The following is a 25000-nucleotide window of genomic DNA, read 5'->3' on the forward strand; positions in this document are numbered from 1 at the left end:
TCAAGTAGGTGCTAATTTCTACATTCAAGAAATAGTTAATCCATTATGTTGTCATTTAATTAACTGTGGTAATTTGTTATGTTAATTCACGGTGTTCTCGAAATTAACTATTAATTATTTCCTGATTGCATCAAATTGGTAATTGTGTTGTATATTTACATTTTTAAAATTTTATATGAATGTTGTTCTTCTTGGAAACAACACCTTCACAGAGCCAGACACTGGGTTAGGGGATCCTCAAGGTCACGCCCCACTGTACATCATAGTCTAAAGTTTCTATATCCCTGGACCAAGTTGATATACAATGTGTAGAGAATTACATCTCGGAAATCTATCACCTTGTTTCTGTGGCCTTTGATACATTCACTCTGGACTGGTAGTGTGAGGCAACAGTCCAGAACGTATCTTTTTTAGCTAGGATTATTGATATCCACATATTTTCTATTTTGACTTAGAAATCATCTTTATATGTTTTCTTCCAGAAGCCCAACCTTAGTAAAAAATATACCTACCAGTTTAGGCTACGGAGCAGCTCTTAATGCCAGTTTGCAGGTAATAGCATTAAATGCACTTTTCCATTATCCTTGTATTTGAGCGTTTTGCCTTTGTTTGTTTGTTTGTTTGTTTTGCATGCTTTGTATTTAGATGGGATTGTGATTGTTCTTAAGAGTTGGTTTATCATCCAAGTAAGTTGTAGAACCTAGTACTGTAGAAAACACTGGTTCTAATTCAAGCTACTTTTGATGTGAAGAAGCAAGAAGGACACCCTGTGGCAAAATCTGGAACACTCGGTTTTCCTGCAAATGCTAGATTGATAGAAGCTTTTGCAAATGCATGTGGCTATGCATTAATATTTATCCAGGCTGTCATAAATGATTTCACATCATAGTGTTGGGGAACATGGTGCTTGTGGCAAAAACTTTAAAGTTTAATTATAATATATAATTTTTATGCAGAGGAGGCAAATGTCAGGACTTCTTTATTTTGAGCTAAGTCCTGGTCATTTTTAAAAAGCAGAGCAACTGCTTATATGTTGGGGTTTTTCACGACATGTAGGAATACAGCATTTCGTTATGTGGAAGGCTGAAACGTGAGTGAAAAAGTTTGCTGGGTGAGCTTCTGTTTACATTTTCGCATCACACTTAATTTGCTTGATATCTCTGCCACAAGTGGCCGCTTGGGAGTCTTTGTCCTTCCCATCCGTATTATTTAAATGCTCCTAAAACCTCCTCGTTGGGATCTGAACCCATTAAAAGAAGATACATGTTAAAAAAAAAAAAAAATTAAAGGGCAGTTCCAAAGTTGTATTACACCTTCTTCGTTTCACTAGGCTGCCTTGGCAGAGAGCAGTTTGCCTTTGCTTAGTAACCCGGGACTGATCAATAACGCATCCAGTGGCCTGCTGCAGGCCGTCCATGAAGACCTCAATGGCTCCCTGGATCACATCGACAGCAATGGGAACAGCAGTCCAGGCTGTTCACCGCAGCCGCACATGTAAGTGGGTTAGCAGACCCCGCGACGGGAAGGGCCTGTACGCATATGCTTCTAGGATTCAGTAGTCTTCTGAAGTTGCTGATGGCATATGAGTACAAAATACAGTTTTAAGTAGAGTTCAATTGCCCCGTGTTCATGATACGAAAAAGTGTATCGAAATCAGTCTTAATGCATCTTTTAGATTCTCTCCAATGTCCCATAATTATTATACTAGCAGTCCTCTACAAATTCTTAGCACTAGGAGCATTCTCTTGGGGGTACAGCAGGGTCTAAGATGAGCCTACATCTTATGGGTCATTATCACAGTTTGGTTTGTATGGGGCAATAAAAATATTCATGATGGAATAAGTTGTCGTAATTTTTACTACTATTACAGGTCTCTAAACCATTTATGAACTGTAGTCAAGATATTGCCCGTTTTTATAAACCGTAAAATGCAAAGTTTAACTGTTAGCCACAGTTTACATAGAAGCTAGTAAAGTGTAACTTTTTGCCTGTCTTATAAATCAGTGTAATTACATATTCAACTTTAATTACTGGTGCGTCTGTATTGGCAAGGTTTATATGTTATATTTTATGCAAGACTACGATTCCTATTAATATTTAGCAGCTAACTATATCATTAATTACTCTAAAATCTTTCCCCTACCATCTTTTTAATGGAGCTGAGAGAGTAGATGTATTAAAAATTGATGTTTTGTGGATTTCAGAAATGTGTATGACACTTTAAAAAATGCCTGGCCTTATTCAGTAGGCCAAGCATATCAGTTTCTTGTTTACTAAAAAGTATTGACCTTGGTAGAACTTAGCATTCGGGGGAAAAATTATAATCTGAATAATAAAGTGTATACACCACGCAGTTGTTAGGATGAGCCAACACTTAGGTCCATACTTCCTGGAGTTAAACATCATATACTTCTAAATTTCAAGTTATTGAGGTAAGACTAGTACTTTCTCTCATTTTTATATTTTTCCCCCATCTCTGCATTAAATGTCTAGTCAAAGACCCGAATGAGAAATGTGGTCTTTGTACACGCCTATATCCATTTGACCTTTCCTAGGATATTATTTTTGTTGACTTTTTAAACATCTTCTTCTATTTGACATATTAATGTCTTTAAGATCATGAGCTTAATTGCTTTCTAGCACTTTTACCCTATCACCTTTGCGCAAAACACAGTGAACATTAATGTGTTTTATCAGGTTCCGAACCATTACTCTCTCAAAATGGAAAAATTTGTCTTTTGGAAGTGTCTTTAGATGTATTAAATAATACAAAAGAAGTAATAAAACTCGAAGTAGAAAGAACATGAATATATGCTCTTGAGAGCAGGAATACTCTAAAACAAGGAAAGTGAGCAATCAGACAAAAGTTTTTATACCTCTGCTTTATCCTATCAGCCAGGCAGTGGGTAGCTTGAGGCCTTTTACTTTCAGCAGTTCTCCTGAGTTTGCTGGTGCTCGCTCTCTGTATAAAATGCTAAAACAATAAAACTTTAAAGAGCAAACAAGAGTTAGATCCTGTTTTCCCCTTTTTAAAAAAGACCTATTTCAGAGAAATGAAAGACGTTCATAATGAAAGTGTTTAAGCTGCTGCTGATATAACTCCCTGTGTTAATATGCAGTGGATACTGGTGGTCGTGTACCATATGGAAAGGGTACATAAAGAAGTGTTTTCTTAAGTGTGAGCATCCAGTGATAAGAATAATGAAATAAACATTAATGATTCAGTCAATAGTTTGTTAAACATTTTATTTTATAACCTAAAATAGTCATTGGGCTGAGCTATGGCATTGCTAGGTTAGTTGTATTTTTTTTCTTTTGGCAATTGCTATTTCAGACTCTTCATTTTATTATTTAGTTGAATTTAATTGTGAAATATTTCAGCAAAAACATAGGATGTATAAAATAATATATAAAAATTATGGATTTAGTGCCTGATGTACTGCCACTATAGGTATATAAAGCTAAAATGTTCATAGTCAATTTATTGTATGCTTTCTGCCAATATGAATTAGTGCATGTGGAAAAATAACTCAGGTGTGTTTTCCATAGAGAGGTATAAGGAAAGCTTCCCTTGCCTGTTGGAAGTAGATTTCAGGAAAAAAAAATCCAAGGGAGACCAAATCTGATCTTTTCCTAATTTATATAAATTACAATCAATTTTTTAATTATCTTGCAAAATATTGACTTGTCATTCATTCTTCGAATCTGTTTCTTCTATCATTAACTTTTTGTATATTGGACGTCAAATATTATTGATGGCATGTCACTTCAGTATTCTGTATCTTCATCTTTTTAGAGTTTGAATATGCTTGTACTTAAAGAATGCTAAGCATTTTATGTACACTATGGGGCAAAGGAAAAATATTATCTGATTCTCTCAATCAAAATTTGGCTACATATAATTAAATGCACTTCCAAGTACTTTGTAAATTAAACAGAAGTGAAAGAATTGTTAGAGAATATTTAAGTTGAATATTTCTGTGCCCTGAAATAAAGCCGTGGTACTTGTTGTTATTTTGGAAGGGAGTAGTTCTACTGATGCAATTGGGAATGAGAAGTAGAAAGGCCTGCTGCTTTTGGTATATGGGCTCTAGTGACATATCGTTGGTGTTCCAACCCCAGATTTAGCACCTAATAGCTGAGTAGAATTCATTTCTTTCCTCAGTTTTCTCAGCTGAAAATGAGGTAACTAATAATAATACGTACCTCATAGGATTCTTTCAAATGAAATGAGTGCCTGGAAGATAATAATTCCTCCCCATGTCCCTCACACAGTTACTAGCTTATATTACATCTTGTAATACCTCATTGTTACTCTAAGTGAAACTAAATATGATATTAAAATATTCACATTTTAATGCATTTTTAAGGTAGTCCATAAATGTATGTTTAGTTTCCTTGACCATCTCTTTCCTTTTCCTCTCACCCCCTCTTATAATTCATGAAGTAAGCCAATCCACAAAAGGAAACAATATGACACAGAAGTTTATGGTAGTGAGCAGGTTACTCAGACTCAGCAGGATAAGGGATTTTTGAGAAAAAAAAAAAAAGATGTTATTTGAGGTTATAGATAATGAACAATCCAGATGAATAATACCAACCCAGAACAGGAACTCATGATATATGCCTAGAAAGCATTGACTAATAGGTTTGACAGGAATTTAGAATACAAAAAGGAAAACAGAATTTAGAATGTATGAAGTGGTGGTTAGTAGACTATTGAGTGTCTTAAATATCAAGCTGTGGTGTTTTTTTTTTAGGCTGTATGGAGCCTCTTAATGTCATGAGCTTGAGTTTCACACTATCAGAGCTGTGCTTTAGGAAGAGTAATCTGGAAGTGTGCTAAACGAAACTCACACCTGGTAGGATATTCTGGAGTTGGGAGAGACTGAGAGCAGAAGATTAATTCTTGTGGTAGGTAGTACCTGACTTACGTACAAGCCTCAGAGTGGCGAGCAAAGAATCAATACAAGAAGTATTATGAGGAAAAAGACCAGATAAGACAACCCACTGAATGTTGGGGACAAAGAGGAAAATTAGGAAAAGTCATAGCAACTTTGGAAGCTCACAAAGAAAACTGGAAGTTGTAAGAGGAAAGGCTCAAGAGGGAAGACGATGTGTTCAGTATTTTACTTGTTGAATCCAAGAGCCTAAGTGTCCTTTGATTCAAGAAACTGAGCCTTTTTTGTTTGTTTGTTTGTTTGTTTAGTCTTTTTATTCAACTCCAAAATGGTATAATCAAAATCCAAATGGTAACATAGTAGAATATTGAAGTATTCTCGTGGGATTGGTAGAGATGTTTTGAAGTTTTAGAAGGTTGGAATAGCTACAGATTAGTGCTTCTTATAAATTATTTTAGGAGAACAGGAGATGTCAAATTGTGATCCATATTCTGCAGTTTGATGCTCCATATTTAACACTTTCTCTTCACTCCAAGTTTTACTCTTAGAATGCCCTGAATGAAGTCTTTTGCCAAACTAGTGCATTCATTTTGCATTCACTACTTGTCTTTCTGCCTTTTCCTTTTTTGGCTCTTCATCTCCTTCCCCTTAACCTAATTTCTGCCTTTTCTTAGGAGCCTAGTCCTATTTTTCTAGGAAGCTTTCCTGAGTAACGGTGCTATCATGATGCACACTTTGCTCCACACTTTGGAAGAGCTTGCTCCACATACCATTTACTGGTACTAACAAAGCCTGTGTGTGAATGTGTGCACAAGCCTACTGCGTGCTCACTTTGCAGATAGCCCCAGCTGAAGGACAGATACTATGTTTTGGATGTATCGTACAATTTGAAACCTCCGACATGCTAACTCATATCAAGTAAGCACTTGGTAACTGTGTGATGACTATTACGAAGAATCACATGGAAGATGAGTTTATGTGAAATGGTTTGACTTCACAATGTAATCCCTACAAGAGGAAATCCAGGATTCTCTCTGAACCCTGAAAACAAAGGGAAAACAAGGGATTTTTAGAAAGAAGAAATGACTAAATACAGTGTTCATCTTTATGAGGGAACTCACAGATCTTTCTAAATATTGGTAAAGTTCGTGAAGTTTTATTTTGAATTTTAATTATTTAGTTTATATGTATTTTATAACTGTTCAAATTTATCAGAATAGTAAGTAGCAGCCCCCTTCACCTCATTCGTGATTGTCCTCTCAGATCTTGTTCAATTTTATTTATCTTGTTGAAGGTGAATTAAAAAAGAAAAAAAAGTACTGAAATTAATGCATTATTAATCAGATCGAATGTTCAAGGGGATTTTAGAAAAAAGGAAGAAAGGTTAAAGCTAGGTAGAATAATATAGATTCTACATAATAAGTTTTTTTAAACTTGATTTGACTCTTTTCAGCCAAATAGATTTTAAAATATGTATTTTATACTGTTGTCAAAGAGTTATAGAGTCATCATGGTCTGAACAAATGTAAAGAATACTTCCCCAGGGCGCCTGGGTGGCTCAGTTGGTTAAGCGGCCAACTTCGGCTCAGGTCATGATTTCGCGGTCCGTGAGTTCGGGCCCCGCGTCGGGCTCTGTGCTGACAGCTCAGAGCCTGGAGCCTGTTTCAGATTCTGTTTCTCCCTCTCTCTGACCCTCCCCTGTTCATGCTCTGTCTCTCCCTGTCTCAAAAATAAATAAAACGTTAAAAAAATTAAAAAAAAAAAGAATACTTCCCCTGGGGCTCCTGGTTGGCTCAGTTGGTTAAGCTTCCAACTTCAGCTCAGATCATGATCCTGCATTTCGGTTCATGAGTTCGAGCCCCACGTCGGGCTCTGTCCTGACTGACATCTTAGAGCCTGGAGCCTGCTTCAGATTCTCTGTCTCCCTCTCTCTCTGCCCCTCCCCTGCTCATGCTCTGTCTCTGTCTCTCAAAAATAAACATTTAAAAAAATTAAAAGAAATAAGAATACCTCCTCTAAGTCTTAGCTGTGTATCATTATTATTTTAGAATACTCTTCCCTTATGTACCTCATGCCAATATTTCCTCCTTCATGACTTCTCAGAGTTCTACAGAATATGGATAAAATTAAGTTAGAGACTTGTTTTATATCAATGTTCGCCTCTTAAAAAGACTACTTACAGAGGATTGATGCTGTGTTCAAGCGGAAATAATTTGAACTTACTCCCTTCTCCCACAAGTTAAACATAACTGAACGAAAAGATAAGAAAACATTTGGAGCAGAGCTGGAAGGTGAACTTGTACCGGTAGAATCAGTCCATTTCCTGTCTCCTTCTAAACCTGAAGCAAAAAGAGAAGTTTATTGATATACCTACCATATTTAGTTCAACTTGGTTCTTTTTTTTTTTTTTTTAACTAATCAGTTGTTTCTCCTTGCTCTCAATAAGTTGGTTCATCTTTGCTTTTTTTTTCTCTTTTGAAACATGTTAAGTGAGATTCCTATTTTTGTATTTTCAAATTTTGTTTCTAGAGATCAAAATCAATGTTCTTCCTAGACTGGTTTTGTATTGAGGCCTTTACTCACAAAGCCTTCCATTGTCATGTCGTTCCCCTTTCTGATTATTAGAGTCTCCTACTGTTGAGTTTTCAGATCATTTCTTACATGTCATTCCTGAATCCTTTCAGCCTCTGTGTCATTTCAAAGTTCTACTCGCTAATAATATTCTACATTAGTTGCAGGTGATTATTATTTTCTCCCTCTTATTAAAGCAAATATTTGAAGTTCGAGAGTTAATGATCTTCCATATAGAATCAGAATGTTAATATGGTTCATATAAGACTAGAAAATAAATCTGTTGTCCTTAGAAGCCAAAACTTTAGAGTAATGAAATCAAAGGCTGAGGCATCACATAAAAGGAGTCATATAGTAGTATTTCAGGACTGCAACAGGGATCACATTAATCTTTTTGATTAACATGTTGAACACGTATTCTACATGCCCCAGAACTTTCTATACAATGCGTGTCCCAGTCCTCTTTACAGCATCCTCTGCTTCTTGAGAACCTCAGTGGTTGTATCATTCCAATGATAAACTTCAGCCTCTCTTGGCAATTATATTTTGCAACCAAAGAGCACTAAAAAGGACCTCCGGACTCCCATTTTGTAAAACAGTATTGAAAATCAAATATAAATCGTGACTTGTCATAGAACATAATAAAAATATTCGCGTATATAATATTGCCTTGCTTCCTTCTCTGCTCCTTGGCTGCCTTAAAATTTAAATTGCACTTTGTAGGTACATGCAGAATTTGCAGACCCTACACCTTTAGTTGGTGACATTTTATGTAAAATCCCTACAGACCTTAGATCTCTCTGTGGACAAAAGCATTTAAAATTAAAGTGGCTCTGTATTTCAGAGGAAAGCAGTTGAAAGTGACTGACAAGTTGAGCAAGTAGAATGCTCTCTCTCATTGTTTTCATGCTGGTTAAGCCCGAGCTATTTTTGCTGATATTTTGGATCATTAAGAGGCATTTTGAAAAAACAAAAAAACAAAAAACAAAACAAAACAAAAGAGCATTTTGAAGCTCTAAACATAAAAGCTTTTTTTCCTTTTTCTTTCTTTCTTTTTTTTTTTTTTGCTTTACATACGTTTTTGCAGATTTTCTAATTCACAACTTTTCAGTCACCTTTAATTTTTATTTTGTTGATTTATTTATTTATTTATTTATTTATTTATTTATTTATTTATATTTTGGTCCTAGCATTTCTGGGCCTCATAATTCTCATTCTGAGTTAATTCCATTTTTATTTAATCTCTAAACTTTTCATTAACTTTGCTAGTTAGCTTTGAGATCTCTTTCCAAAGTGATTGTACAGAACTTATGATTATGCCAGCTCTTTATCATCTCATCTTTTTTTTTTTTTAAGTGCTACAAGTGTGGCTCAGTGGCTGCTGTTCTTTTTTACATTATTCCAGTCCCCATATGTGGCACTTACAACTCATTCTAGTTCCTCTTAATAAAAAGATCCTCCCAGAGGTACAGAGCCTTCAGCTAAAAGGTGTTGTCTCCCTACCGTGCCAATTGTGGGAATTTGTGGGTTCCTATAGGGTTTTGAAGGATTTTTATAGAACTATACAGATGATATCTGACATCCATGGCTTGAATCCCCACCATTTAGGCAAAGTGTGTCGGAAAACTTTTAGCTGACAGTACTGTAGCTTACTGATTTTATTTCATATCTAAAGAAGATACCTTGTTAGAAGGAACATCTTCATTTGCACTAACACGGGTTGAGCCTTAGAAATTTCCTTTCTCTAAGGGTCAAAATGTCATTGACTGCATTGTTAGAAAAGGAATATTGCTATGCTGTATTAATTTCTTCCTACTTCTACTACCAGGGTGAAATGAAGATTTTAATATACCTGTATGGTGTTTTAACTTCAGCTTTTGACATGGGGTTTGGGAAGTGGATGTATATTTGGCAACTATAGGAATTTTATGACCAAAGGTATTTATTACATGAAGTCAGCTATCATTTCAGAATATTACTTAATGTGAAATTACTTTCCATGATGAAAAATTATATTTTAATATGTGTTACAATTATATGTATTTTAACTAGTTTATCAGAATTTAAAATTGATCATTAACATGAGTGTCACAATATACTTGAATATTTTGACACCAAAAACTACAGTATAAAACTTTTTACTGGGTTTCTCTATTCCGTAAGCAGTTTCTATCATTAGAATAGAATTAAATAATTCACGTAAGCAACAGATGATCAAATAGTTTAATACAACTAGTGGAAACTAATGTTCTTGTGTTCATTCAACATTATCTTAATCTTTGAAGACTAAAAATGGAGTAACATCATCAAAACATTTAAAAGTCAGAAGTAACAGTATTCATTCAATGTATACTCATGCAATGTTACCTTACTCTATAAAAATTTGCATTTGCAACATTAAATATAAGATCCCTTCGCTGGGGCACCTGGGTGGCTCAGTCCGTTAGGCTTCCGACTTTTGACTTCAGCTCAGGTCATGATCTCACAGTTCACGAGGTTGAGCCCCACATCAGGCTCCATGCTGTCAGAACAGAGCTTGGAATACTCTCTCTCCATCTCTCTCTGTCCATCCTTCATCTATTCTCTCTCTCTCTCATTCTATCTCTCTGTCCATCTCTCTCTCAAAAATAAATAAATGAACGTTAAAAATAAGATTCCTTTTGTTAATTTGCAGGTTAAAAAAGGACATAATGTATTAGATTTAGAACAAGAGGTAACTATTGGCTTTATTCCCTATTTCAATCTTGTGTTTGGAACTAATAGAGCATAACTTAGCGTAGTTCAGGAGAAAACTGAACACTGAGCCAACACTACAATTTAATTTGAGCAGAGAAATAGTTTCAGCAGAGCGGCCAGTCTCACAGATTAGACAGACCTAATGACATGAACCATATGTAATCCTGGTGGACAGCAATCTCTGTAAAGATATCCAGGAGAGAGCTTCATCAAGAGCCAGCAGTGGATGGACAACATCCCATCAGGCAATGTGGCAAAGGGAAATAGACCACAGTCCAGAAAATGGGTGAGCCACATTGGGGGGGGGGGGTGGCTAGCCACAGCCGTAGGGCCCAGTTATAGGACTTTGAGGGCAAAGTCTTCAAGGAGCCAGAAGCCAAGTTATCAAAGAGGGAATTAGGAACAGGGATATACATTTTGTGTACCTTTATACCCATCCTGACATTTTTGATTGAAACTTATTCCAAGAAACAAGGCAAACACATTTCTTGGATGAATAGTTCAAAGGAGTTCCGGAGCAGCAGCAAAGCCCCCTTAATGGCTGAGTGTCAAGATTTAATTTAGATTTTCTTTTATTTCACTGGCCTACAGATCAGAAATATAAAGATCCTAGATCCACAGCTGGATGTTGGATGAAGGTTTCCATTTATGAGACACAAAATTGAATAGTACCAATTATATCTCAACATGCAACTAGTTTTAATTCTGAGATTGGGCAAAATCTGTCCATACTCATCAAGGATCAAAGTAATTACAATTGTATTTTCATTTTATTGCAGCTGTTTGGGTCATATCTATTACTTTTATAAATCAAATAGAATGATAAATCATAATGAATTTTGTTGTTATGTTTTTTTTAAGAGCACTGCAGCAAAACTATCTGAAATCATTTGGGAGCGAGCCTTCAAATCATGTAAAATCCAGGTCCTTTAAACAATGTTGCATAAATTTGAATAAATTTCAGTATAATGCTGAAGGTAAGGGCAAGAAATCTTAGAGAAATTTTGATACACATATATATGCGTACAATTTATAAAATTATGTTTTATTAACCTTAGTCCACCTTTTTGTTATATTTCTTAGAACTTCTATTGACTTTAAATGGAACTTTAGATCTCCATCTTGGGGTCAGATCCATTGGGATGTAGGATAGAATTATAAACTCCATCCTTGAGACTGGCAGTGTATCTTAGAAAAGAAATTTTTATTACAGTTATCTGGAAACAATATTCCTTTCAATCAAATAAATGGCTGTGATTTTTAGATGACAGATTAAAGGAGATATAAGATTTATTAACTATATTAGGATTAAAGTTGTATTCTGACCTTAAGATGAAAAATTAAAATTCATTTGTCAGTTTATTTTTAGCCAACGCAAAAAAGGTGTAGGAAATTTAGCAGGGCATTTTCTAATTATATTCTGAATGAAACAAGTGATACAAGGTATACATGGAAAGAGGAATCACTTGTTCTCTCCAGTTGTTCTGTCTTGCTCTTCCTGGTTGCACATTTCTGGGAGGAGGAATATTTTTATTTTCATCAAGAGATAAGCAGAATTTTTATCTTTTGAAATGGGGTAATAACTGGAGTAGTAGTTCCAAGTACTGTTCTAATGGTAGCTATGTGCAGATTCATTCAAATCAAAACAAAGATAATTCAGACAACAGTAAAAATTTTGTGGTAAATGTTATTTTAATTTACAGAAGAGAAAATCTTGAAAAATAATAAACTGGAAAAAATTTAACTATACTAGTAAGTATCTGTTTTGTAATTTCTTTAATAAATCTATAGCTAATTTTTCATGTCTAGTGGCTTTAATATATGGCCTTCTTATTGACTTTTGTAAAACAGAGAATTATTTCTCTGCTGTGTGTTTAATTTAGGAAATAAAATCTGTATTTTGGCAGAAGGAGGATTATTATATCAAAAGAATAAAATCTTAAGTAAAATTAAGCAAATAGTTTCTTAATGTCAGTGTAGGTAACTTTAGTTGTTTAATTACTCACATTAGGCTAAGATCATCTCTCATTTTAAAAAAATACTATGAAGAGCACCTGGGTGGCTCAGTCGGTTAAATATCCATCTCTTGATTTCGGCTCAGGTCATGATCTCATGGTTTGTGGGTTCAAGCCTCACATCGGGGCTGTGAGCTGACAGTGCAGAGCCTTCTTGGGATTCTCTCTCTTGCCTCTCTCCCTGTGCCCCTACCCCACTTGCTCTCCCTCTCAAAGTAAATCAATAAAAGTACAACGGAAATTTTTTTCTTTTAAAATCAAACTTTTCCTTTTAAAACTTTAGTTTTATTCATTACCTTATTTCTTTGATATGTTAAACTAAAATACTTCCTAAACAAAATATTACTCTAAAAGTTACAAGTGTTTAAGAAACAGGAATTGTTTCTCATTTCAACCTGACTTTATACAAATGGAGATAACTAAACTTGCAAATTTTATAAATCTACCATTAAATTCCAAATATAATTATATCATTTCCTTGTATTTATACTAGAAGGAAATGAGTAAAATTGAATTTCCACAATCTCCATTTTTCATATGCTTTCTAAATGTACATCAATTATCTCACTAGTTTTCCTCTAAAACTTCTTCTTTCGGGGAAAAAGAGACTTTTAAAAAATTATTTGATGTGATTGAATCTTCTAAGATACCGGTTGATATAAGTTAGCTACTCAAAAGTAACAAACAAAACTAAAAATTGAGTGTCATGAAGCTAAATCTTTGTGTCTTAATAAAGGATCCTGTGCTTATATTTTAGAATTCATTGTACATCGTTAAAGCAATGATATTTATGTAGTAAGCATAAAGATTGCACAATTAGCAAATTTGAACTAATTGAATCAAATTTTTTTCAAGCATATATAAAATTGATAGTTAAAGTGCTAATCTTAAGCACTGGGTGTTGTATGGAAACCAATTTGACAATAAATTTCATATATTAAAAATGAAAACAAAAACAAAAACAAAGTGCTAATCTTATAATTTGATTTTTTTATAATGCTTACATACTAGTAGTTATCATTATTCATTCTACAGTTCTGTGCCAAGAACTAAATATAGACATTATAAATAGCTAAAAGAAAACCCCATCTTATCCAGATATTTCCTTTTAATTAGAAATATTTTGATTTGGGGGCACCTGGGCGTCTCGGTTGGTTGAGCGCCAGCTCTTGATTTTGGCTCAGGTCGTGATCTTACCGTTCTGAGCTTGAGCCCCGTATCAGGCTCTGCACTGGGCATGGAGCCTGCCTAAGATTCTCTCTCTCCCACTCCCTCTGCCCCTTCCCTTGCTAGCTTGTGCTGCGTGCTCTCCCTCTCTCTCTCTCTCTCTCTCTTTCTCTCTCTCGAAGAAGAAGAAGAAGAAGAAGAAGAAGAAGAAGAAGAAGGGAAGAGAAAAGAAAAGAAAAAAGAAAAGAAAAATTTTGATTTTTTTGGTGAAATAGTGAAAACCTATACAAATCAATGGACAGCATATTAGCCTATAGCAATACTCATTATACTCTGATATTTTTTAATGTTGTTAATCAACAATTAGGACATAATAATAAAAAAAAGAGGTAAAGAATTTGTATGACTATAAATATTTTCTGTTGGAGTTAACCAGTGTATATACCATGCAAGTTAAAGGTATCCAAACTAAATAAATTAAATAGAAGTAATGCATGGTTTAAGGACTACACATATTTCAAGATATACAGTATGTTTCTCAAAGTACTGTAAATATGTTAATTTTACTGGATAAATATTGCTATATTGGGTCAAATATAATCAATATCCACAGTAGAATTGAAGCATTAGGGCCCTAACACTATTTCTGAGAATAGTTTTTTGAGTATTCTCCCAGGAGTAACATTTTTTTTTGTAGTAATGATTCATAGTTACTGAGAGAAGCATGTTTTATCCTTCAGGTGTGCTACGACAGGGGAAAGGTTAAAAATATTCTTACTGGATTTAAAAAAATTTTTTTTAACGTTTATTTATTTTTGAGACAGAGAGAGACAGAGCATGAACGGGGGAGGGGCAGAGAGAGAGAGAGACACAGAATCAGAAGCGTGCTCCAGGCTCTGAGCCATCAGCCCAGAGCCCAACGCGGGGCTCGAACCCACGGACTCTGAGATCGTGACCTGAGCTGAAGTCGGACGCTCAACCGACTGAGCCACCCAGGCGCCCCTGGATTTTTAAAAGATGTATTATACCTCTTCATATAAAATGTTTATTATTCTTTTAAGTAGGTACACTGTATGAAATATATTATAATTTTTCTGAAATAACTAGGATTATCTAAAGAAAAGGTACAAAGATATCTCCTAATCATTAAAACACAAAACAATTTTAATCTAGCATTACATTTAGTTCTGACTTACAAATGTGTGATAAAAGTAACTGTACATTTCCTAAAATTACCCATATTGTAGATATGAGCTATTAATTGTAATTTTTACAAAGCATTTTTGCATATACCATAATACTTAAGACTTAAAATTTTCCCAACAAGTGTCCCCTTAGGATGGACACTGGGTGTTATATGTAAGTGATGAATCACTGGGTTCTACTTCTGAAGTCAAGACTACATTATATGTTAACTAACTTGAGAATAAAATAAATAAATAAATAAACAAACTAAAAAATATACATAGAAAATAATGATACATGCTGTCAATAAATAACTAGCACATTCTTTACATGATCAATTAACCTGGTTTTAGATCAACCTTGAAAATTCCTAATTTCTTGATTGAATGACCAACAATTTATCAAATACTACCATATGTCTCGTCCTAAAAAATAAAAAAAAGAGAGAGACTTAAAATTTTATCATTAGCTTCATGGTGGTAGTAAATATTGTATTTCTGAAAGCCTCAAACAAATTTACATTGTGCCACTGAGTTTCTCATAAAAAATGACATATAAATATTTTAATTGTTACATTTGATAACTGTTAAATAAGGACACACTGTTGTGATTCTACAATCTAACATCTATTAACTTAAATATATTTGGAACATCTCAGTTAAAGAGAACTTTATTCATAGTACTTTCTTAATCTTAAAAACAGACAAACAGGGCGCCTGGGTGGCGCAGTCGGTTAAGCGTCAGACTTCAGCCAGGTCACGATCTCGCGGTCTGTGAGTTCGAGACCCGCGTCAGGCTCTGGGCTGATGGCTCAGAGCCTGGAGCCTGTTTCCGATTCTGTGTCTCCCTCTCTCTCTGCCCCTCCCCCGTTCATGCTCTGTCTCCCTCTGTCCCCAAAAAAAATAAATAAATGTTGAAAAAAAATTTAAAAAAATAAAAACAAACAAACAAACAAAACTAGGACGAGTGTATCGGATCTTTTACTTAGTCTTGAATAAGAAGAAGATGAAGACAATTTATATTCCTCTAAGGAATATATTATGTGACCACAATCTGGAAAGATACCCCCCCCCCATTATAATTTGACTCTCTGCTTTAGGACATGGGCAAAAATTAACATTTCTTCTGCCTTTCGTGGTGCCTTGAGTGCTTATAAATTTCATAACCAAAGAACCAACACATTCCTTTAGGCAATGAATCAGTCTATTAATGTAGCTAGGCCTCTGTTTGTGTTTTGGTATATACTATTATTGAGAGTGGTCTGTAAAAGTGAGAGAGAAACTGGAGTGTAAAAATCAACTGCTACTTGTCATTTCCTTCTACTAGAGGTTTGGCAGGTTGAACATCACAGAAATAAGTTTCATTCATTTGATTGAATAAACATTTAATGAGCAATTATTATATGCAACGCACTGTGCTGGAAAGTGGCAGATGGTCTATACCTACAAAGAGGTAAAACTCTGGTAGAACAATGGATATCTGCATAGATAGTGAGAGAGACCAAGTAAAAGAATGAAGACAGTTACCAGCCTGATTGTAAATTCAAAGAACTAAGTGTAGGCACACAGAGAATCAGAAAAGCCTTTGTGGGAGCTCTAGCTTTGAGTTAGGCTTCACATGAAGTAAATTTTTAGGGTGAACTTTATGAAATTATTTCTATTTGATGGATTTTGCTTACAAAAATACCAATCAAATTTCTCAACCTAATATTAAGCAGAGATGAGGTAAGAGAAGATAGGTGCAAAGGATTTAAGGATTACAAGCAAAGGTGACTATCATTCAGAGAACGGGCAATAATTCCATTGCCTTGGTGTGGCAACCAGCCTAGAGGAGAATGCCTGTGGGATGGGATTGGACAGAGGGAGCCCTATCTTAGAGTCCATTAGCCTCCAAGCTGATGATAGGGTGGGGGCATTTTTAAAAATCACCAATTATTTGGAGTTTCTTAACAAGACCCTCATGGGTATATGTTACCTACTTTTAAAAAGGCTTACCTCTTTTCTTTTTTTTGTTACTCATCTCTAGAAATAGTAGAGTTTTTGGACTTGAGAAAGTCACCACACTTTATGCACTTTTCCTTTGCTATTCAGTTTTAAAATACGTTTTTAAAGTTTTTGTTTAAATTCAAATTAGTTAACATACAGTGTAATATTAGTCTCAGGTGTATAGTGATTCAGCACTTCCATACAATTCCCGGTACTGATCACAAGTGTCCTCCTTAATCCCCAACCCCTATTTCACCCTTTCCCCCACCCACTTGCCCTCTGGTAACCCTGTTTGTTCTCTGTAGTTAAGAGTCTTGGTTTCTTGGTTTGTCTCTCTTTTTTTTCCCCCTCTGGTCATTTGTTTCTTAAATTCCACATACAAATTAAATCATATGGTATTTGTCTTTGACTGACTTACTTCACTTAGCATAATTCTCTCTAGTTCCATCCATGTCCTTGCAAATGGCAAGATTTCATTCTTTTTGATGGCTGAGTGATATTCCACTGTACATATATACCACTTCTTCTTTATCCATTCACCAGTTGATGCATACTTGGGCTGTTTCCATAATTTGGCTATTGTTGATAATGCTGCTATAAACATTGGGGTGCATGTATCCTTTCAAATCTGTATTTTTGTGTCCTTTGGGTAAATACCTAGTAGTGCAATTGCTGAATCTTAGGATAGTTCTATTTTTAACTTTTTGAGGAACCTCCATACTATTTTTGAGAATGGCCACACCAGTTTGCTCTCCCACCAAGACAGCAAAAGGGTTCCCTTTTCTCCACATCCTCGCAAACACCTGTTTTTTCTTGTGTTTCTAATTTTAGCCATTCTGATAGGTGTGAGGGTGATATCTCATTGTAGTTTTGATTTGTATTTCCCTGATGATCAGTGATGTTGAGCATCTTTTCATGTGTCTCTTGGTTATCTGGATGTCTTCTTTGGAAAAATGTCTATTCATGTCTTCTGCCCAATTTTAAATTGGATTATTCATTTTTTGGGTGTTGAGGGTTTGTAAGTTCTTTATATATTTTGGATACTAACCTTTTATCAGATATGTTATTTGCAAATATCTTCTCCCATTCCAAAGATTGCCTTTTAGTTTTGTTGATTGTTTCCTTCACTGTGAAGAAGTTTTTTTTATTTTTATTAAGTCTTTAAAATAACATAAGAAGGGGTGTCTGGTTGGCTTAGTCTGTTAAGCATGCAACTTTGGCTCTGGTTATGATCTCACGGTTCATGAATTCGAGCCCCATGTCAGGCTCTGCATTGACAGCTCAGAGCCTGGAGCCTGCTTCACATTCTGTGTCTTTCTCTTTTTGTCCTTCTCCTACTTGTGCTCTCTTTCTCTCTAAATAAATAAACAAACAAACAAACATTAAAAAATATATAAAGTGACATAAGAACACAAAGTAAGGATTAAAAATATATAAAATATCTAAATATCGAGTATCAATAGCCATTATGAGTTTTTGTGATCATTTCTGCTATTGACTGCTCTCTCAATCACAAAGAGTACTATAGAGATTCATTTTCAATATCTTCTCATCTTCCAGTTTCTAATATCTCCCACTTTCTGGGATCTACTTCTCTTCCTTGAGCAATTAAAACAAAATATAAAGATTCATCAAAATTGTATATGAGTTATAGACAGTCATCTCCTCTTTTAACTTCTAGAATCTTCTTTTAAACTTGAGATAGAACATGCACACATGCTGGGGAGGGGCAGAGAGAGATTGGGGAGAGAGAATTCCAAACAGGCTCCACACTGACAGAGCAGAACCCGACGTAGGGCTCGAACTCACGAACCATGAGATCATGACCTCAGCCAAAGTCAGATACTTAACTGATTGAGCCACCCAGGTGCCCCAACCACTTAGAATTTTGGACATAGATGTAGGTCCTTCTAGCTCCGTGGTAGAGCATAGGAGGGAACTATTTCACATACACGTAAATTTAGGATCAATGGATGCAAAACCATTTTACTCCATGGCCTACAGCCTAAATTTTTCACTGCTCTCCACTGTTCCTAATCCCTCCACCTTAGTCCTAACCATCATTACCTGTTACACTGTTTTGGTGGTCTCCTACCTGGGAATCCTCCCTCCAGTGTCCTACACTCAGTGTAAGCTTTGCAAGTTAATCCTCCAAAACTCTTCTATCTTTTTGCTGCCGGGCTCAGAAACCATCAATAGCCCTTCAGCTGGCAGAGAATAAATTTTAAACTCCATAAAATGCAACTCAAGGGCCCTTCACCATCTGACCTTGCTCTGCTTTCTAACATATTTCTTTATTACTAACCCTCCTTTCTCCATGGCCTCTGCACACTCTCAGGTTTCCCACAACACATTTAAGATTATCCATTTTCCCCATTTCCACTCAGAAGGTCCTTTCCCTCGTTTCTGCATTATGAACATTTTCACATATTTCAAAGCCTTCCTGAAGTGACACCTCCCTCTTTCATAAAGTACTCACTGATTGCATTGCCAGAATTTACCTCCCCTCTTTCCTAACACTTTGTCAACTGTGGTACTGATCACATTCTGCCTGGTATCAGAGTTACTTTTGTATACATCGTACCTCCTATTACATTGGAAACTATGAAAACAGGAACTATTGTTCATATCAGCCCCTAGCCCAGTGGTTTGCACATAATGTCTGTTGAATTCTTTTCACTTTTAACAAGAAGTAACTTTTATCCATCTAGAAGCACTTCCCTTTCATTTACTGACTTTGTACTTCTCTGTCAGAGAGTAATAGCAGACTTACGTCTCTCAGTCACTAAATACTTGCTCTCCCTTTATCCAGAGAAATTCCAAATAGCATTCTAGTTCTCCCAAATGCAAGTTATATTAAATTAGGAGGTGGGTTTATCTTCTTTAAACTAGAAATATAAACCACTGCATTTCTGTAGAAAATCAGAGGCAGTGGACTACACAGAATAGCTGAATTCGAAATCTTCTATTTGGGGGCACCTGGGTGACTGGCGTCTGACTGGCTCAGGTCATGATCTTGTAGTTCGTGGGTTTGAGTCCTGAGTCCGACTCTGCTGACAGCTCAGAGCCTGCAGCCTGCTTTGGATTCTGTGTCTCCCTCTCTCTCTGCCCCTCCCCCACTGACACTCTGTCTCTCTCTCTCAAAAATAAATAAACATTTGGGGCGCCTGGGTGGCGCAGTCGGTTAAGCGTCCGACTTCAGCCAGGTCACGATCTCGCGGTCCTGAGTTCGAGCCCCGCGTCGGGCTCTGGGCTGATGGCTCAGAGCCTGGAGCCTGTTTCCGATTCTGTGTCTCCCTCTCTCTCTGCCCCTCCCCTGTTCATGCTCTGTCTCTCTCTGTCCCAAAAATAAATAAACGTTGAAAAAAAAATTAAAAAAAAAAATAAATAAATAAACATTTAAAAAATCTATTTGGGGCGCCTGGGTGGCTTAGTCGAGCCCAATGTTGGGCTTGGCACTGACAGCACTGACAGAGCAGAGCCTGCTGGGTATTATCTCCCTCCCTCTCTCTCTTCCCTTCCCCCACTCATTCTCTCTCAAAAAATAAAAATAAAAAAACTTTTTAAGAAAGATCTATTTCATGGAAAGAAAAGGTTTTAAACCATTCGCAATGAATTTGTGGATTCTTGTTTGAAAGAATATCCACTATTTACCAAATGGATCATTTGCTTTAAAATCAAAGATGAACTTGTTTCCAAATCCATCTAAAGAAATATGCCGTATTTATCAGGTTAAGAACGACTACAGTGACTATCAAACATGATTACCTTCTTTCTGTGTCCTCCTGTGCCAAAGGTTTGTACTCTTACGTCTGTAGTAATACAGATGCCTGGCTTGTGTTAGGTGCCCAATAACTAAATAAGTGGCTGGCAAAATCATCCAATCCAGACTTCATAGACTCCTGCCTTAAAATATGTTAAAAATACGTCTCTTTATTATCCCTATTCAAGTTTTCAGACAATAAAAAAATCAGTGACTCCACTGGTTTTATTCTTTCTTTCATTATGTCCATAAGTTAAAAAAAAAGCTAATATTTTGATGTTTCAAATGCATATCATCTATTTTGTTCCTGGAAACAACTGATTTTATTTGTTTGAAGTAGCTTCTACTTTACTTATTATTAAAGACTCTGTTAAGGACTGCAGTTTAATCTGTACGATACCTCAAGCCATCCCTGAAGGAAGCAGCACATAAATTTCAAATCAGTGAAAGGAAAACATGGCATGATGAATATCGAAACCATCCTCAAACCCAGAAAGAACTATCAGGATAGTCAAGGATTTCTCTCTTTTGTCCATTTGAACTTTCTCTTACTTTATTGTCTTAAAAGAATGCCATTAAGAGTATACATACATTGCAGGTCTTCTTAGAGGCAAATCATCTTTCCCAGCTGTGAACTCCTCCTGTCTCAATCGCTCCTTCTCTTAGTACACTTATGGAGGGCAATCTTGTAGTTATCTGGGTACATATTTCTTCCATATTAGACTGCAAATTCTTTGATCGCTATTTAAAGCCCCCACAGTGCCTTATATATGGAAAGTACTCCATACACTTTTGTTAAATTAATTATTGGCACTAAAAGATAATAGTTACATGTTATTGGCTCTTACTGTCAGAGTGAGGTTGATGTTCTTTACATCATTACAGACACAGGGGACGTGGCTCAAAACACAGCACAAAGGAATTTTTGGCAGAAAAAAAAATTCCCCAACAAGTGTATGTTTATTGCTATATCTCTGAAAATGTCCACTTTTGAGTCAACTTTGAGTTAACCTATGTAGGTTTCTTCAGCTAAACATACACTATCAGACTCCATAAGCCCTAATGTGCACAGCAAATGTGAGGCAAGCCTGGACCATTCAATGCACACATGTTAATGATTTTAATGGCAAGCTAATGATGAGCCCTGGGATGGATGATGGAGGAGAGTAAGTGTAGGAGGTCGGTGTACAGGGCTTTTCAATGATGGCCCTTCTACTCTGAAATTTGCTTTCCTCCGTTGATCTAAAAATGATCCAAGATATGACCTGGGCTTCTGGTTTAGTGTTTCTGTGTTCAGGAAATTATTAGTAAATAATTCTTTGGAATAATTATATTAATATGTCATGTTATTTTGTTCCATTGACTTTATTACCTCAAATGTACTTTTAAGGAAGCGCAGCTGTTACTAGGATTACTTTAATAACCCTAATGCCTGGCATCTGATATGTGGGGGACATATATCATTCTTTTATGACTTTTCTGATATAGTAATAAAAATCTCACATTGGGAGAAGGGCTAAAATATTTTTAGAGCTAATTAAACTCATACAGTGTTTAAAATTAGATCATGTATTTATACATATCTTCTCCCAAATGTATTTAAGGTTGTAATTATATCATGACTGTATCTAACATTCATTGATCACTTATGACCCAGGCACTGTTCTAAGTGGTTCACATATGTAAAAAAAATCACTTAATCCTCCTAACAACTGTATAAAGTGGGTACTTTATTACTCCTCCTTTATGAGTAAAGAAAAGGACATATAGAGTAACTTCCCAGTCACACAGCTAGGACGTAAGGAAGCCAGGATTCAAACCCAAACATTTTATCCTTAAAGCCCACTATATCATTAACCACTTAACCACTGCTACATGACCAAAGGTTATAAATGAGGTGCCTAAATTACTCAGTATTACTTTATACTATACTTATAAGTTAATCAAAATACCAAGTACATATAATTTACTATTTTAAATTACACCCTAGTAATTAGAACCTATAAAATATTTTCACTGGAGAAGAGGATACAGAAGGCAGAATTGGTGAGCACTGAACAGAGAGGGTGTTTCTTTAAAAGCATTCCTTTATTTTATTTGAATTGTCAGAAATGTTTCTACGGTGGAGGGGAGTATTTTCGCAAGAAAAATTAATGATCTTACAGTGGTGTTAACACAGGGTACCTTAAAAAAATGAACACTACAGGGGGCACCTGGGGTATCTCATTCGGTTAAGCACCCCACTCTTGATTTCAGCTCAGGTCATAATCTCACAGTCATGGGATCAAGGCCCACGTCAGGCTCCCCTCTCTCAAAATAAATGAACAAACAGTAAAAAAAAAAAAAAAAAGAAAGAAAGAAACAGTATAGAAATATCCACGTTTTTTCCTAAAAAGAAAATATCTGTAATGGGGACAAAAAGGGAAAGATGTTGCTAATGGCCACAGAAGAGATTAATGCCTTATTTGTCCTACAACCCACCAAAGGCATGTGGTTTCCTTGTGTTCAATTTCCCTTCAGGTGTCATATGAAGCATGGAAGCATGGAGATCCAAAAATGTGAAATATAATATGATTGGGGATAATCATGGTGGAATTTTATTTTTATTGAAAAAGATTCCCCCCACCTACAGGCATAGGTCCTATAACTTTCAAACAATCTTATTCTCTGAGATGCTTAATCTCTCTTGTTACTTTTTTATTTCTTTCTTAGATATTGTGCTGATAGCAATAAATATTTTAAAAATTGAGTATTAATAATTATTAGCTTTGGTTTTAGTTTATTTTTAGTAAGTTAGCAGTCTAATACTGTAGCCTTAAGGGAAAATTTTATTTACATCTTTCCCAGGTCTCATACCTTGTTTGTGAACTACTTCTGGATGGTAAGGATTCTAAGTATACTTAGTTCCAGAGAGAAACTTTCCCTCTCTCTCTCTTTAAAGTAGGCTTCATGCCCCACATGGGGCTTGAACTCATGACCCTGAGATCAAGAGTTGCATGCTCTACAAACTGAGCCAGCCAGGCACCCTGAAATTTTTTTAGAATTAGTGCAAATGAGGGGCACCTGGGTGGCTCAGTCAGTTAAGTGTCCAACTTCAGCTCAGGTCATGATCTTGTGGTTCATGAGTTTGAGCCCTATGTCAGGCACTCTGCTGTGAGTTCAGAGCCTGCTTCAAATCCTCTGTCTCCCTCTTTCTCTCCCCTCCCCTACTTGCTCTCTCTCCCTCTCTCTCTCAATAATAAACATTAAGAAAATCTCTAGAATTAGTGCAAATGAAACTCTGAGTGACTTGATGGCACGTCATTTATCCAATCAACACATATTTACTAGGTGCTTGCTATATCCATTGCTCTCCTGATCTGTGAAGTTCATAGCCTAGTTGGCAAGACTTGGTACCACCACCACTAGAAAGAATTAAGTTCAGTGCACTTGATGAAGGCAACATGGGATAGCAGGAATAACAAGATTCCAAGAAACATTGCAGAGGCCAGCATGTATACTAGTCCTGGCTTTACCTGTACTTGTAACACTTGGAAAGTGACTCCCACTCTGTGCAATAGGAGCGTTGAATAAAATTATGGTACAGTTTTAAGATTCAAAGGTTCTGTAGGTTCGAGCATTAGAATGATCAACCAAAAAAAATGCTTTGGAGGAGCTAAGTGGGAGATCAGTGCACACTGGTCAAGTCAAACAAAGTCTTTAGAAGTAGATAAAAATTGATCCGTAAAGAGTAGACAGGATGTGCGTGGGTAAAACACAGAGCAGGATGGAATTTGGGGTTCTGTGTACACACAGAGGTTTGAAGAGGGCACATAGACTAAGTCAGCATATAAAGTGATTTGGAGTAGCCAGCTGAGCATGAATGATGTTTAAGGATGATATTTGGCATCTGGAATAAAGGTTATTATTCAGAAATGCTGTTGTTCAAGGATCAGGTGAGTCCTACCTGTTGAGAATGGCTGAGAGTTTTTGGCTTAATCCTGTCTCATCCTCTTGTCTCACTTCAGACAGATCTTTGTTCAAGGCAGTGATGTAATGAAATAACTAGCCCTTGCATAGTAAAATTCTTCAAAAATGCAATAGAACATACCTTCATAGCTATCATGTTTAAAAAATTATCTCTATGTGTGTGTGTTTTAAAAATGCATCCTGTTTGATATTCCTCTTTATCCAGAACTTGAGACTTTCCCACAGGTTCCTTATTCAGTTAAAATCCAACCCGGAAAAGTAAACCCAAATGAATTGGATACCCATGATATGGCAGCACTCTAGCCGAGGGGCCAGTGAAAGTGTGGCAGGAAATCAGGAAACAGAGTCAGAGAAGGGAGACCACTTACGTCTTCTCAGAGCCCTGAACATTAGGACACGCCAACTACATATGAGGTCACATCTTTAGCTAAAATATGGGGTGCCCAAAATAGTATTAATTGACTTGAGGGTAATCCCATAAAACAGTGCTAGATATCTATGTATATCTTACCAGCTGTTAAGTATCTGTTAAGAAATATTCAGCTATTTAAGCTTGAAAATTTTGAATATTCATAGGTCATTTATGAGGACCTAATTGGAAAAAGGTTCTATCATATTAACCTTAGGAGTTTATTCTAATTATTTCCAGTACTTAGAGTTTAGCATTTACTAAAATGATCTGAATCCCAGATTGAACCTGGAAAATCT

General features: G+C 35.9%; 1 protein-coding gene across 7 annotated transcripts in view; it reads left to right on the forward strand.

Moving 5' to 3' along the window:
• FOXP2 (forkhead box P2) overlaps nt 1–25000 on the forward strand; it is a 260784-nt gene that overhangs the window by 230892 nt on the left and 4892 nt on the right. For all 7 annotated transcript variants that reach the window (XM_047095807.1, XM_047095808.1, XM_047095809.1 and 4 more), the window contains 2 exons: nt 483–552; nt 1331–1494. In XM_047095807.1, coding sequence (XP_046951763.1) covers nt 483–552; nt 1331–1494 — 234 coding nt within the window. The remainder of the gene's footprint in view (nt 1–482; nt 553–1330; nt 1495–25000) is intronic.

This window comes from Lynx rufus, unplaced genomic scaffold (assembly GCF_022079265.1).
Source record: "Lynx rufus isolate CCGP_SWC_20201006 ecotype Redwood Valley unplaced genomic scaffold, mLynRuf1.p SCAF_4, whole genome shotgun sequence".
In the NCBI taxonomy this organism is placed as follows: Eukaryota; Metazoa; Chordata; class Mammalia; order Carnivora; family Felidae; genus Lynx; species Lynx rufus.